The 12229-nt window shown below is 62.2% G+C and overlaps 1 protein-coding gene across 1 annotated transcript; it reads right to left on the reverse strand.

Annotated features, from left to right (window-relative positions):
• Positions 1 to 1432: 1432 nt before the first annotated feature.
• CUNH11orf24 (chromosome unknown C11orf24 homolog) lies at positions 1433 to 3704 on the reverse strand. Its single transcript, XM_040970811.1, has 3 exons — positions 3357 to 3704; positions 2318 to 2943; positions 1433 to 2227 (listed from the first exon to the last, which is right to left on the reverse strand). The coding sequence occupies exons 1-3, from the start codon at positions 3430 to 3432 to the stop codon at positions 1658 to 1660; spliced, it is 1272 nt and encodes a 423-aa protein (XP_040826745.1). The 5' UTR covers positions 3433 to 3704; the 3' UTR covers positions 1433 to 1657.
• Positions 3705 to 12229: the final 8525 nt, after the last annotated feature.

A 12229-nucleotide genomic window follows, 5' to 3' on the forward strand; every position in this document is an offset into this window, starting at 1 on the left:
ACTGCTTGTTGGCTCCTGTGGCCGAGTGGGCAGGCGGCCAGATGGCACAGCCTGGCCCAGGCCAACGGCAGAAGGCATCACGGTACTAGAATGAGGATATGGCCCTGACTCTAGGAGCTGGCATCCTGTGTGAGCACTGGTTCAAGCCCTGGCTGCTCCACTTCAATCCAGCTCCCTGCTAATGTGCCTGGGAGAGCAGTGGAAGACAGCCCAAGTGCCTGTGCGCTTGGACCACGTGGGAGACCCAGACGGAGTTCTCCTGTCTTCCACCTGGCCCAGCCCTGGCCACTGCAGCTGTCTGGGGAGTGAACCAACATAAATCTTAAAAAAAGAAAAAGTGAAAACTACCCTTGACCCTGGTCCTGGGTGGGTGACTGACCTCTGTGCCCTGGTGGTCCTGTGGCAAGCATGGGATGGTGGTACTGCCTGGCTGGGGTTCAGTGAGGTATGGGCACTCAGCACGAGCACTGGCTCACACACAGCATGATGGCTCAGAGGCCTGGCACGGGGACCTGCAGTGCCCATGGTCCTGCTAAGGGAGGCTGACTTGGGCCCCACGTGCTAGCAGTAACTGCCCTGCCCCCTTGGCGGCACGGGCTGCGGGGATTCTGCCAGCCAGGCTGGGTCCCGTTCTTTCGCAACCATGTCAGACCTCGGAGGCAGATGGCCAGGGGGGTCTCGCCTTTCGAGTGCCTGGGCAGATGTGGGCATCGTGGGGAGGCCCCAGGAAGTGCTGGGACTGGGGGCACCTCAGGACAACGTCAGGCTGGACGCTGTCAGAACCCCAACTCCTGCCCGTCCAAAGGCACCGAGTGAGCAGCAGGGCGGGCAGAGAGCCCGCAGCTCGGACTGTAGCACCTGCTTCGACTTCCATCTCCCCCACTTCTGATCCAGTGGGGGCGGGCAGATGAGGGACAAGCCTGTGGTCCCCTACCACCCTCGTGGGCAGCCGGGACGGAAGGCTTTGGCTCCTGTCTCAGCCTGGCTTGACCTTGGTTGTTAGTGGGTGCTGGCACTGAGCCAGCAGGACAGAAATAAAGCTTAAAAATCATGGGGGGTTTCAGCGCAATAGCCTAGTGGCTAAAGTCCTCGCCTTGTATGTGCCAGGATCCCATACGAGTGCCACTTCGTACCCCGGCTGCTCCACTTCCCATCCAGCTCCCCGCTTGTGGACTGGGAAAGCAGTGGAGGACGGCCCAAACCTTGGGACCTGCACCCGTGTGGGAGACCTGGAAGAGGCTCCTGGTTCCAGATTGGTTCAGCTTTGGCCACTTGGGGAGTGAGCCAGCAGACAGTCTGTCTCTCCTTCTCTCTGTATGTCTGCCTTTCCAATAAAAATAAATCTTTAAAAAGTAGATAATGAGGTGCCACAGGGAGTGGCTGTGGACAGGACACGCAGACACGACCACAATGACTGGAAGGCAGCGTCATTTTACTCCGCAGGGGCACCAACGGCGGTGACCTGTGGCAGAATGCCCCAGTTGCTCCTCGCTGTGTGACTTTACAAAAATAAATATGAAAACCGAAGCAGCAACTCTCTCCCGGCCGTGGAATGAACCTGCCGGCAGCCGAGTGCGTAGGCGCATGTGGCCCGACCCCCCAGGTTGCAGCAGGGGAGTCTGGGTGGCGCTGGTGCAGCCACGGCCCCCCAGGCTCCTCACATCTCCGAGTCAGCATACATGCCGTTGATCAGGTAGTCCACCTGCGTGTAGTCCTTCTTCCGGTAGCTCTCGTAGGCCTGCAGGGCAAACAGGACCAGGACCGAGACGAACAGGGCCACGCCCAGCATGAGCACCACCAGCAGGATGGCTTTGTTGACGGGCAAAGGGGTCAGCGGCCTGGTGGTGACCACCAGGTATGGGCCCCGCGTGCTGGGTGGGCATGAGTCTGTGGCCGGCAGTGGCGGTGAGACCCCTGAGCTGGAGGTAGAACTGCCCGTGGCTTTAGTCTCCCCCTGCTCTGACGTCCGAGCGGTGGCTGGCACACCAGGCGATGTGGGGCGGGGGGGTGTGGTCTGCACCCGAGGGGTCAGCTGGGTGCTAGGTGCTGGAACAGCACCGCTGGTCGGCTCCTTGCCATGCGGCTTGGTGGCTGTCACTGCTGGCGGCAGCACAGCAGAGCTGGTGGGCGTGGGCTCCGGGGCTGTGGGTGAGGGAGTGGGCGTGGGCTCCGGGGCCATGGGTGAGGGTGTGGGCTCCAGGGCCGTGGGTGAGGGAGTGGGCATGGGCTGTGGGGCTGTGGGTGAGGGTGTGGGCTGTGGGGCTGTGGGTGAGGGTGTGGGCTGTGGGGCCGTGGGTAAGGGTGTGGGCTGTGGGGCCGTGGGTGAGGGTGTGGGCTCCGGGGCTGTGGGTGAGGGAGTGGGCTGTGGTAATGTGGGGCCTTGTGAGTGGGGACTGGCTGTGGCGTTCCCGGGGGTGCCCATGGGACGGCTCATGTCTGCAGAGGTCAGAGCAGTGGAAAGGGCATGTGTAGCTGGTGCTGCTGGCGTGGCTGTGCTGGGCAGCACGCTGTTTGGCACCTGAGCAATAGTTGTACTGGAGGGCGGGAGCCCAGTGGAAGTGATGGGTGGGGTTGTCCACACAGAGGTAGGCCCAGGGGACGTGGGCCCAGGGGACGTGGGCCCAGGGGTGGTGGGCCCAGGGGACGTGGGCCCAGGGGACGTGGGCCCAGGGGTGGTGGGCCTGGACGTCGTGGACGAGGGAGCTACAGAGGCCACCTGGCCTGTTACTGGCATTGTCCCCATCACTGCCGTCATGGTCCTTGTTGTGCCCCATGTAGAAGCCGGAGCAGCCGTGTGTGAGCTGTTTGCTGTCCCTGCTGTGACTTCCGTGGAGGTGTGGCTGGCCACCGAGGTCCCCGTGGTCACCGCAGTGTTGTTAGCTGACATTTTGTTACTGGCCTCTGGATCTGCTTCCCCCGAGATCTCTCGTCGGACTAAGATCCCTTCAGGGCAGAGAGAAGAGACACATCGTTCGCATGAAAGACCAAAGAAGGGCGCTGCTGGACTGGGTTCGCAAGCGCACCCAGGATGCTCGACGTGGCCAGGCAGCACACACGTGCGCTGCTGAAGACCACACAGAACGCCTCGCTGGACGAGAAGCCTCGAGCTGAACAGCGCGGAGACTAGGTACGGCGTCTGCGAAGGAGGGCGCTCCTGGGAGGGGCGATTTAGATGAACATCTGAAGGATGAGTTGAATCGGGGGTGGTGGGGGGGCGAGAACACTCAGGAAGTTTTGCAAGGCCGGGCTCAGCTGCCTGGTCTCCTGGAAAACCTTCCCAGCCCAGCACCCCACGTGCTGGAGCTGCATGGGGCTCCCCGTGGACTGGGGAGCAGGTACCCCACCTCCTCACTTACGAGCATCGGTGGACACCATGTGGCCTTCAGTCAGGGACAAGCAGGCGAACCACAGGAGCACAAGGGACGGCCACATCTTGCAGGCAGGCAGGACCGGGCCAGCTGGCTTCTCAGGGCGGCGACAGCACCCTTCTGCTCGGCCAGGGGATCTGCACCCAGGAAAGTACCGTGGTTGGAAGGCGCTGGGGTGGCCACACCCGGCCACGTGGGCCACACCTGCTGTGTGGGCAGTGGGGTTCAAGGTGCAGACCACGGCTGGCTGGCAAGAGCCACCTGCTGTGCACTTGCTCAGAGGCGCTCAGGGCACCGCGGCCTTGACCTATGCCAACCAGGGGTCAGGGCTGCAAAGGGCAGCGGAGAGAGCGCCGAGGCCTTAGCTGTGCTAGTGGTGCGAGACCCCTCACCACCAAGACGGGCGCGGCCAAGTTCCCCTTCAGGTTCTCCGAAGGTGGCCGGGAGACCCTGCCCTGCAGCCACTCACACGCCCTCCCACTCATCTGCCACGGTATCCAGCACGCTCTCCTCCTGAAAACGTTTTCATTTTTGTTTGGAGAGACAGAGGAAGACAGATCTTCCCTCTCCGGGTCACTCCCCAAACGCCCACAGTGACAGGGCTGGGCCGGTCTGACTCGCACATGGGTGCCAGGGAGCCATCAGCTGGAGGAGCTGAGGGCATCAGTGGGCAAGGGAGTGATTCTCAGGCCAAGAGCACCTGGCTTGTGTCTAACCTTGGAACACCAAGGGGCAACCAGAACCCACAGTGTTATCTCTGCTCTGCGCCGCCCTGGTTAAAAATAGCCGAAGACAGCATCCTGGCCTCAGTGCTGTCGCTGCTTCTGCTCTCCTCGGGTTGTAAATAACAGACCAAAGCACACCAAGATGCTGCGTTAATGTCTTCTCTCTTACTTCTTTAAGTTTTACTAACAATAGAATAATTATTCTAAGAATGGCTAGCTTCGCATGAGAATTAATGAAAGCCTTTGTGTCATATCTGCCTTCTTTTGGGTATAAAAATCTCTGTATTCTCAAATACAGAGCGTCATCCTGAGGTGTGGATGATGGCCGCAGCGTAGAATACGATTGTTCTCTGTTAAGCTGCTTCTTGCTGTCTGTTCAGCTAACCCTGACGGTCACCTGCTGCCCACCGGCAGGAGGGACTGCGGGGCCAGACAGCCGCCCCGTTCATCGCTCTCCCAGCTGCCCTTCACCCTGTGGCCGCGCACTCATGCCGGGCAATAACTCCAGGACTATAAGACCACCACCACCAACAGCCCCTCCTGCAGAGGGCTCGCAGTCCAGAGGGGACAGCAGAAGACACTGCCAGCTGCCCCAGGTGCCTGGCAGGCTCTGACTCAGGCATGAGCCAGGAGGGACAGCCCCTCAAGTCAGCAGTGACAGGGGAGGGGGGCCAGGCAAGGCTCTGGGACCGCCAGGCCAGGTGTGAGGCTGGCAGGAGAGGCAGGTCAGAGGTGCAGAGAAGCAGGACCCAAACCATTAGGGGCCCCCCCATGAGGATGTGGCTGGGGTGGAAAGGGGCTGCGGGACTCAGGGTGGGGACCGGGTGCACCTGCAAGAGACAGAGGCAGCTCTGAACACCTGTCCCGGATGCCCAGGGGAGGTGATACTGCAGCACGGATTCGGCCTTACGCAGCTGCCCAGGGCCCTCTGCAACAGGTTGGGGTCTCTTGCCACTGCGTGCACCAGAGAGCTGGCCCCACCTCGAGCTGGCCCCCCCAGGCCCGCCCTCAGCTTTGCTCAACACCTGTGTCCATGTGGCAGCTGGGGAGGTCCTGCCCTCCCCTGGGGCCACAGCCCAGGCCAAGTAGGCACACAGGGGTGCTACGCTGGGGGTGGGGGGCCTCTCAAGTCACCCAGGACTCTGGCCTCCACAGCTCCCACACTCTGCCCCGCCCCACCCACCCCCAAAGTCAGCAGTGACTCACAGTCAAGAAACCTGGCCATGACCCACGTGGGGTAAGGCTGCCAGGACGTTCCCTGCCAAGCTTCCTGTTGGCCAGGTCCCTCCCTGCTCTCAGCTCCTCAGCTCGTCCCCGGCACCCCACCCCCGGCACCCTGCGAACCCCATCTTGTCTCCGGCACCCTGCGAACCCCAGCTCGTCCCCAGCACCCCACAAACTGCAGCTCATCCCCCGGCACCCTGTGAACCCCAGCTCGTCCCTGGCACCCCGCGAACCCCAGCTCGTCCCTGGCACCCCACGAACCCCAGCTCGTCCCCAGCATCCCATGAACCCCAGCTCGTCCCCGGCACCCCACGAACCCCAGCTCGTCCCCGGCACCCCGTGAACCCCAGCTCGTCCCCGGCACCCCATGAACCCCAGCTCGTCCCCGGCACCCCGCGAACCGCAGCTCGATGAGTCCTTTCTGCACTTGGCCCCGCTGTGCAGCTCCCCCATACCCTCCCTGAGCAGGCTGCCTGGGCCCCCAAAACACCTCCAAAAGGCCCACCCAGGGTCTCCTGACGGCCTGGGGGACTGGGACTGGCTGGCACTACCTCTGGGGCTCACCCAGCACCTGGTGGGCTGTAGGTCAGCCACCTGGGCATCAGGGACCGGCCCTTCAGCCCCTCAGGGACCGGCCTTTCAGCCCCTCAGGGGTTGCTGTGGCCCCTGGGAAGGAGTGGCAGCTCGAGGGGTACAGGACAGCGAGGTGCGGGTGGGGAGCACAGCAGGTCCCAAGCCTAAAACACCAGTGTGCCCTCGCCACGCACCAAGCCAGATGCAGCGACCCAGGACACGCAGGCAAGCACCCGCATGGCCGAGGAGCGCTCCCTGCATGGCTGGGGCTGCTGCCCGGGACCGGAGGCTCCTCTGCGGGTCCCCAAAGGGTGCATCAGCAGGAAGCTGGACGGGAAGCAGCGCTGGGGCTTCAAGCCAGGGATGTGGTCATGGGAACTGGACGTCCCACGGGGCACTCTGACCGCTAAGCCAAGCTGTCGACCCACGGAGTCCAGGGCCTCTAGCTTCCAAGGGCGCCTCCCCCAAGATCATCTCAGGGTTGCTGGCCCCTCCTGGGCTTGAAACGGGGCCTCAGCCTTGCCAGGCAAAATGGCAGTGCTGGCTTCCACAGTCACAAAAAGCATTCTTTGTCTTGATGGGAAAAAAAAAATGAGGATGGGAGAAGGAGAGCAGTGGCCCCTGAGCAGCTCAAGCTGGGAGCTCTCGGCCTGGACGCCCGACCCACCCGTGGCGGGGTGGGGGCGGGAGCAGCAGGGCACATGCGTTCTCCCTGCAGGAGGTGGTTCCTGGCGCTGGCTACTACAGTCGGCCACTGTAAGGTCAAACTGTAGTACATTCATAAGGGTGGGCACAGCCCCATCCCACTACAGCTTTCCTGACACAGACGAGAGGCAGGCGGGCCAACCCTGGCTTGAGATGCCAGCCAAGGCTCAGGGCAGTCGCTGCAGCGAAGGCAGTGGAGATGGAGCCCTGGGACTCTGCCTACCTGCCAAGTCCTCCACGTGTCTCCCTACCTACAAGTCCTCGCCCTGGTGCAGATCCGAGCCAGCACCTTCCTGGGGGTGCAGGTCGGGGGGGCATCTTCCACACACAGGGGTTCCTGCAAGAGTGTGGTACCGCAACACAAGTCCGTGGAGGGACTGTGTGGCCCTGGGCCCTCATGCTCACCCCTGCTGTGGCCCCCCAAGTGGATCCACTCAGGAGGCAGGCCCCGGAGCAGGCGGCATGGCTCGGGAGTCAAGCCACAACTTGCACAGTCCTGAGTTCAAGACCCAGCTGTTGTGCTTGTTTCGGGTCAGGCCTCCTGCCCAGGGAGCCGGGAAGGCAGTCGACAGTGGCTCAAAGACCTGACAACTTGCCGCGGGGGTATGGGAGGCAGCTGGACTCCTGGCTGGACCCAGCGCTGGTGGTTGTATGTATGCTGGGAGTAAACTAGGACATGGACACTCTGTCTTTCAAATGGATAATTCTTAAAAATAATAAAAGAACGCAAGGGTGCCAAGGAAAAGCTGGGTCCCCCTTAACTGCTGGAAGGCTTGGCTGTGCTTCTCTCTCCCGGACTCTGCCTAGCAAGCCAAGTTGCCAAGCCGCACGGGCCCGGCTGCAGGGCTAGGCACTTACCAGAGTCAGCCGTTCAGGGTGCACTTCTGGCCTGGGCCGTCTTCCTCCTCGGGGAGCTATAGGCCGGGCACTGGGGGCTGGCCAGGGCACAGCTGGCTCTGCAGGAAGGGCGCTTCCAGGCCGTGGCATGCTTTGCGCACAGGTACAACGAAGGCAGACACTGCGCTCTGCAAACAGGTGCATCTAGGGCCTGAAGCAGAACCAACACTGCTTAGAAGGGACACCATCCAGGCACCCAGGACTGCCCGCGCCATCGTCCTTCACAACAGGGAACAAACTGGACAGATGGGCAAGGATGGAGAATGCTAAAGGTCCCAGTGTGGCAAGGAACCGGCGAGCCCTTCACACGCAGAACAACCCGGCAGCTGGTAAACCTCTCTTGCCATGCGCTCCTGCTGATCAACGGCAAGACACACAGGCCTGGGTCTGCCAACTCGCCAGGGTCCTGCTTCGGCAAGCAGACATCATAGTCCAGAAAGGGCTGAACAACAAGACAGCAAACACCACCCCCAGAGGGGAGAATTCACCCAATTTTCATTGTCTATTTTGTATCGTAAAAAAAAAAAAAAGCAACAACAAGGAGATCTCACTCCTGGAAACCACCTAGGAAACTCATGTTGGAAGGAAACGGCGTAACGGGCCAGGAGCTCTGAGGAACTAGGCAGAATGGCAGGGTGATCCCAGCAGACCGCGAAAGCTAGACGTGAACAGAGAACTGACGCCTCAAGAGGCACATCTTTCCAGGAACCAAGCACAGCGGTGGAAATGCAGGAGAGAGGCAAAGAACCGAGCCAGCGCAAGCAACAGCCCTCCGGACGTGGAGGCTCCTGTCTGCTCAGGGGACGCAGGAGGCAGCTTGGGTGTTCCCCCTTGACCCCTACAGGACCTCAGGGCCCGCTCCCCGACAGGTATGCTTGCACGTACACACACACACGCACACACACACACACACACACACACACACACACGAGGCGTCTCCCCAGGGCCGCCTTGGGAACCCTGGGCAGGACACCGTGCCCGCTTCTTCTCCGAGCTCACCAAGCTGGCGGTCACTCCTGCAGAGCCAGAAATGAGCCTACGGGATAGGCCCGCACTGTCACTCTGGCATGGTCCTGCCTCTTCCACTTTCCAATCAAATATGTTATCTCTCTCTGTTCCATCTCAAGGAACATCCAGGCGCGGCCAGGGACAAAGGTCTCACCACGTGCCACCAGGCTATCAGCATTTATCAGCAGCAGCCCAGCCCCAGCCCACACCCGACTCTGGCCAGTATCTACACATCGGGGAGTCGGGGCTGGGAGAGCAAGCCACAGGGACCTCACCCCGACACGTCACCCGGCTGCAACTTACAGCAGCAGCTCAAGGAACGTGGACTCAAGTTTCTCCCATCCAGACACTGGCCACGGTCCAACGGACACATCCACGTGGCCAGACAGGGGACTGAGACACCAGGTGCCCATCTTCACCACCCCGCTTGCTTCGAGGTTTCTACCCTTCTGCAAGGGGCAGGGTGTCACAGTCAAGTGCAGGAGCCTAGGGAGGGCTGGCACCATGGGCAGATCAGGCTGGCACCATGGGCAGATCGGACCTTGTGGATCCCTCATCCACAAGGACGTTGGCAAAAATCGAGAGACCCTCCCTGCCTCCCTCCGAGGCTTCAGGGCCATCTTAAAGTCGGAGGGGGGTGTCCCAGGCAGGTGCACGCTGGAGGCCGGCACGGGGAGGACAGGGTCTGCGACAGGACCTGGCCCTGAGGGTCCCGGACCGCGCTCCCCACCCACGTGGGAGCGCGCCAGCTCCATCCTCCTTTCTCCTCTCTCCCAGTGCGGGACCCTGCTCCGAGACCCCCGTCCACGCTGCCTCCCACGAGGTGCCCCCTTCACTTTCTTCCCGGAGCCTCGCCGCCCCCATGCATCCTTCTCCCCCCAACACCTCCTTCTCCCCAGCCGCAAGCAGGTGCAGGAGGACGCCGGCGCGAGCCCCTCACCCGGGCGCAGCAGGCCCTCGGACGGTGCAGCCAGCCCCCGCTGCCCGGCGCGAGGACGTGGCCGCCGGCCGAGCAGGACGGACACTCCGGGGCAGCCGCCCCACGTCGGGCCCCGCCCGGGCCGCCCCGGAAGTGACATCACGGCGAGGCGGGCCGGGGCGTGACCGCGCGAGGCCCCGCCCCTCCACGTCTCCCGGAAGGCGCTCCTGCGTAAGTGGGAGATTCTGGGGGCGACTGCTTGCGGGGTGTCGGGTGCCGGAGGGCGTCGCCTTGGGCCAGCACGGCCCTGCGCCTCCTGTGGCCGGGCCAGCGTCCCCTGTGCGGTCCAGCTCCCTGCTTATGCCCTGGGGGGGACAGAGGGAGATGGCCCCCCACTCATTTTTGGGGACCCACCCCGAGCTGGCTCCGGGCTCCGGGCTTCAGCCTGGCTCGGCCCTGGCTGTTTGGGGGAGTGGCCCAGCGGCTGGAAGATCTTCCACCGCCTCTCGCCCCCTCCCTCTCTGCCCTCCATAGGACTTTAAAACATGTCAGAGTGGAGGGAACCCCAAGGCTGTGAGCTGTGCAGGAAGCCACAGGCCCGCACCTCACTGTCAGACCCCTCACCCGGGAGCCCAGGTGACCAGCCATGGGGAGGCCGCCCAGCACGCACGCTCATCCAACCTCAGTCTCTGACCTTGAACCCCCTGGGCTGTTGCCCCTTGGAGAGTGTGGGCTGAGCTGAGCGGCCGAGCCTCAGGACCACAGTGGCAAGGGTGCAGGTGGCCAGGACAAGTGTTGGCGGCAGTTGGACAGAGGCTCTCCTGTGGAGTGGCCACTGGGGACAGGTGCAGCAGGGGACCTCCCCCAAACGCCACGCGCCTGCTTGTGGAGGCCTGGAGGGACCTGGCACGAGGGCCACAGAGGCCAACCGTGAATTTGTAAGTACCGACTCTCGGAGGAGTGATGGTGCCTGCCTCAAGAGATGGCGATGAGAACTAAGTGACAAAGGAGGCCTCGAAGGCGCTGGCCACCTGGAGCCCTCGGCGACAGGAGCCACTGCTCAGGAGGGCCGTGCTCTCTGGCACAGCGATTCCAGGGAGGGTGCGGGGAGCTCAGGACGCAGGGTCCCCAGGGTGCTGGAGCGCCACCCTGGCCCCACCAGCTTGTCACCGCCCTGTCCGTGTAGGACACACTCCCCTCCAGAAGAGGCTGCCTCCCCTTCGACCTGTAAGGAGCAGCCCACACTCCTCCCCGACCCTCTGGTTCACACCCTAAATGACTGCGACCACGCTGCGCCAGACCGAAGTTAGGAGCCTGGAGCTCATCCAGGGCCCCCGGCCCGTGGGCCATTTCTGCTGCTTTCCCAGGCAGGTTAGCAGGAGGCTGGGTCGGAAGTGGAGCAGTTGGGACACGAACTGGGGCTCTGGTGTGGAACACACTGGCCCATGAAACACAGTCTTGAGGATTACACAGCCAGGCTGCTAGGCGCTGACACTAAATTTATTTTTAATGTCAATTAAAAAGTATGTTTTGATAGAATTAGAGAAAGGGTTCATGCCCACAAGTGCCCCCACCGTCCAGAGCCTGGAACTGGCTCGGGTCTCCCCGTGCACCTGTCAGGTGCCCCGGGACTGGAGCAGGGGAGAGGGCTGAGGCGCAAACCCAGGCTCAGGCGTGGGACATGGGTGTCTGAGCGAGGCCAGCGCCCACCTCCCAAAACAACGCTTATTCCAGTGAGTTCTTCATTTAGTGGAGCTGTTGGAAGGTGTCATACGTGATATGCCTAAGGATGGATTTACAGAGAAAGGGGCTTCCCGCATGGGATTCCTGTGGCCTCAATGCCCAGGACCCCACCTGGGGACCCCAGGAGGACAGTAGCAGAAGCTCAGGGCTACACAAGCACCCACACGTTGTGGGAACTTAAGGTGTGGCAGCCTGGCAGGTGAGGGTCCACTCACCATTCCAGCCGCCCCATGCCCGGCTGCCAACCCAGGGAAACGGAAGCCCAGTGTGGCACTACAGATGGCACCTTTTGTGAGGACTGCCAGAGAGCATTCAAGGGAAGCCTTGCTCCTCCCATCCCTGAGGTGTGGTCCTGCCAGGCAACCCACAGCTCCGCTCATTACCTGGAGTCGCTGAGGACCCCGGGAGCCCCTCCCTCTCGGATGTCCAGCCCCCGCAGCCTGTCCCCCGTCCCAGGGAGGACTCGTCCTCCAGTTGTCTCATGGGCTGGATGTTTCTTGGTGCACAGGGAAGTGCTGGGGTCAGGTCCAGGTCCCCCCAGTTTGTGACAAAGGGTTCATCCGATGGAGAGGTGAGCTGGAGTGCTGTGTGGTGTAGGTGGGTGGTGGTGGAGGCTGGCCATGCTCCTGAGGTGTGGCTGTCCCCCAGCCTGGCAGCTCTCCACACGAAACTGCCCTGCTGGGGCTGCACCAGAAGGTCCATGGTGCATCACACTTGAGTAAAGCCTCAACTGCAGGTGCTGAGCCTCCCGGCGTGACGGGCAGGGGAGAGCTTCCATACATGCCTTCTGCCGAAGCTGTCTCCCACCTGCAGCTACCTCGGGGGGTCCCCAGCTGCCAGCCGACCCCTCAGCTGCTCCTGCATCGCGGCTCCGGAGTTCGCTGTGGTCACTGAGAGCGCTTGGGTTCCTCAGAGAGCGGGAGGGAAATAACATGCAACAGCACATTGATTTTGGTACAAGAAAAAATTTGAAATTGTTACAGTTTTTTTTTCTCTTTTCACAATATGCGCTCTGAACTTTCTGGAAATCTGTGTGGGGAGTGAGTGAGCATGCTGGCATGGCCGGT

Source organism: Ochotona curzoniae, unplaced genomic scaffold (genome assembly GCF_017591425.1).
Source record: "Ochotona curzoniae isolate NIBS_2020 unplaced genomic scaffold, NIBS_Ocur_1.0 scaffold_4937, whole genome shotgun sequence".
NCBI classification, from domain to species: Eukaryota; Metazoa; Chordata; class Mammalia; order Lagomorpha; family Ochotonidae; genus Ochotona; species Ochotona curzoniae.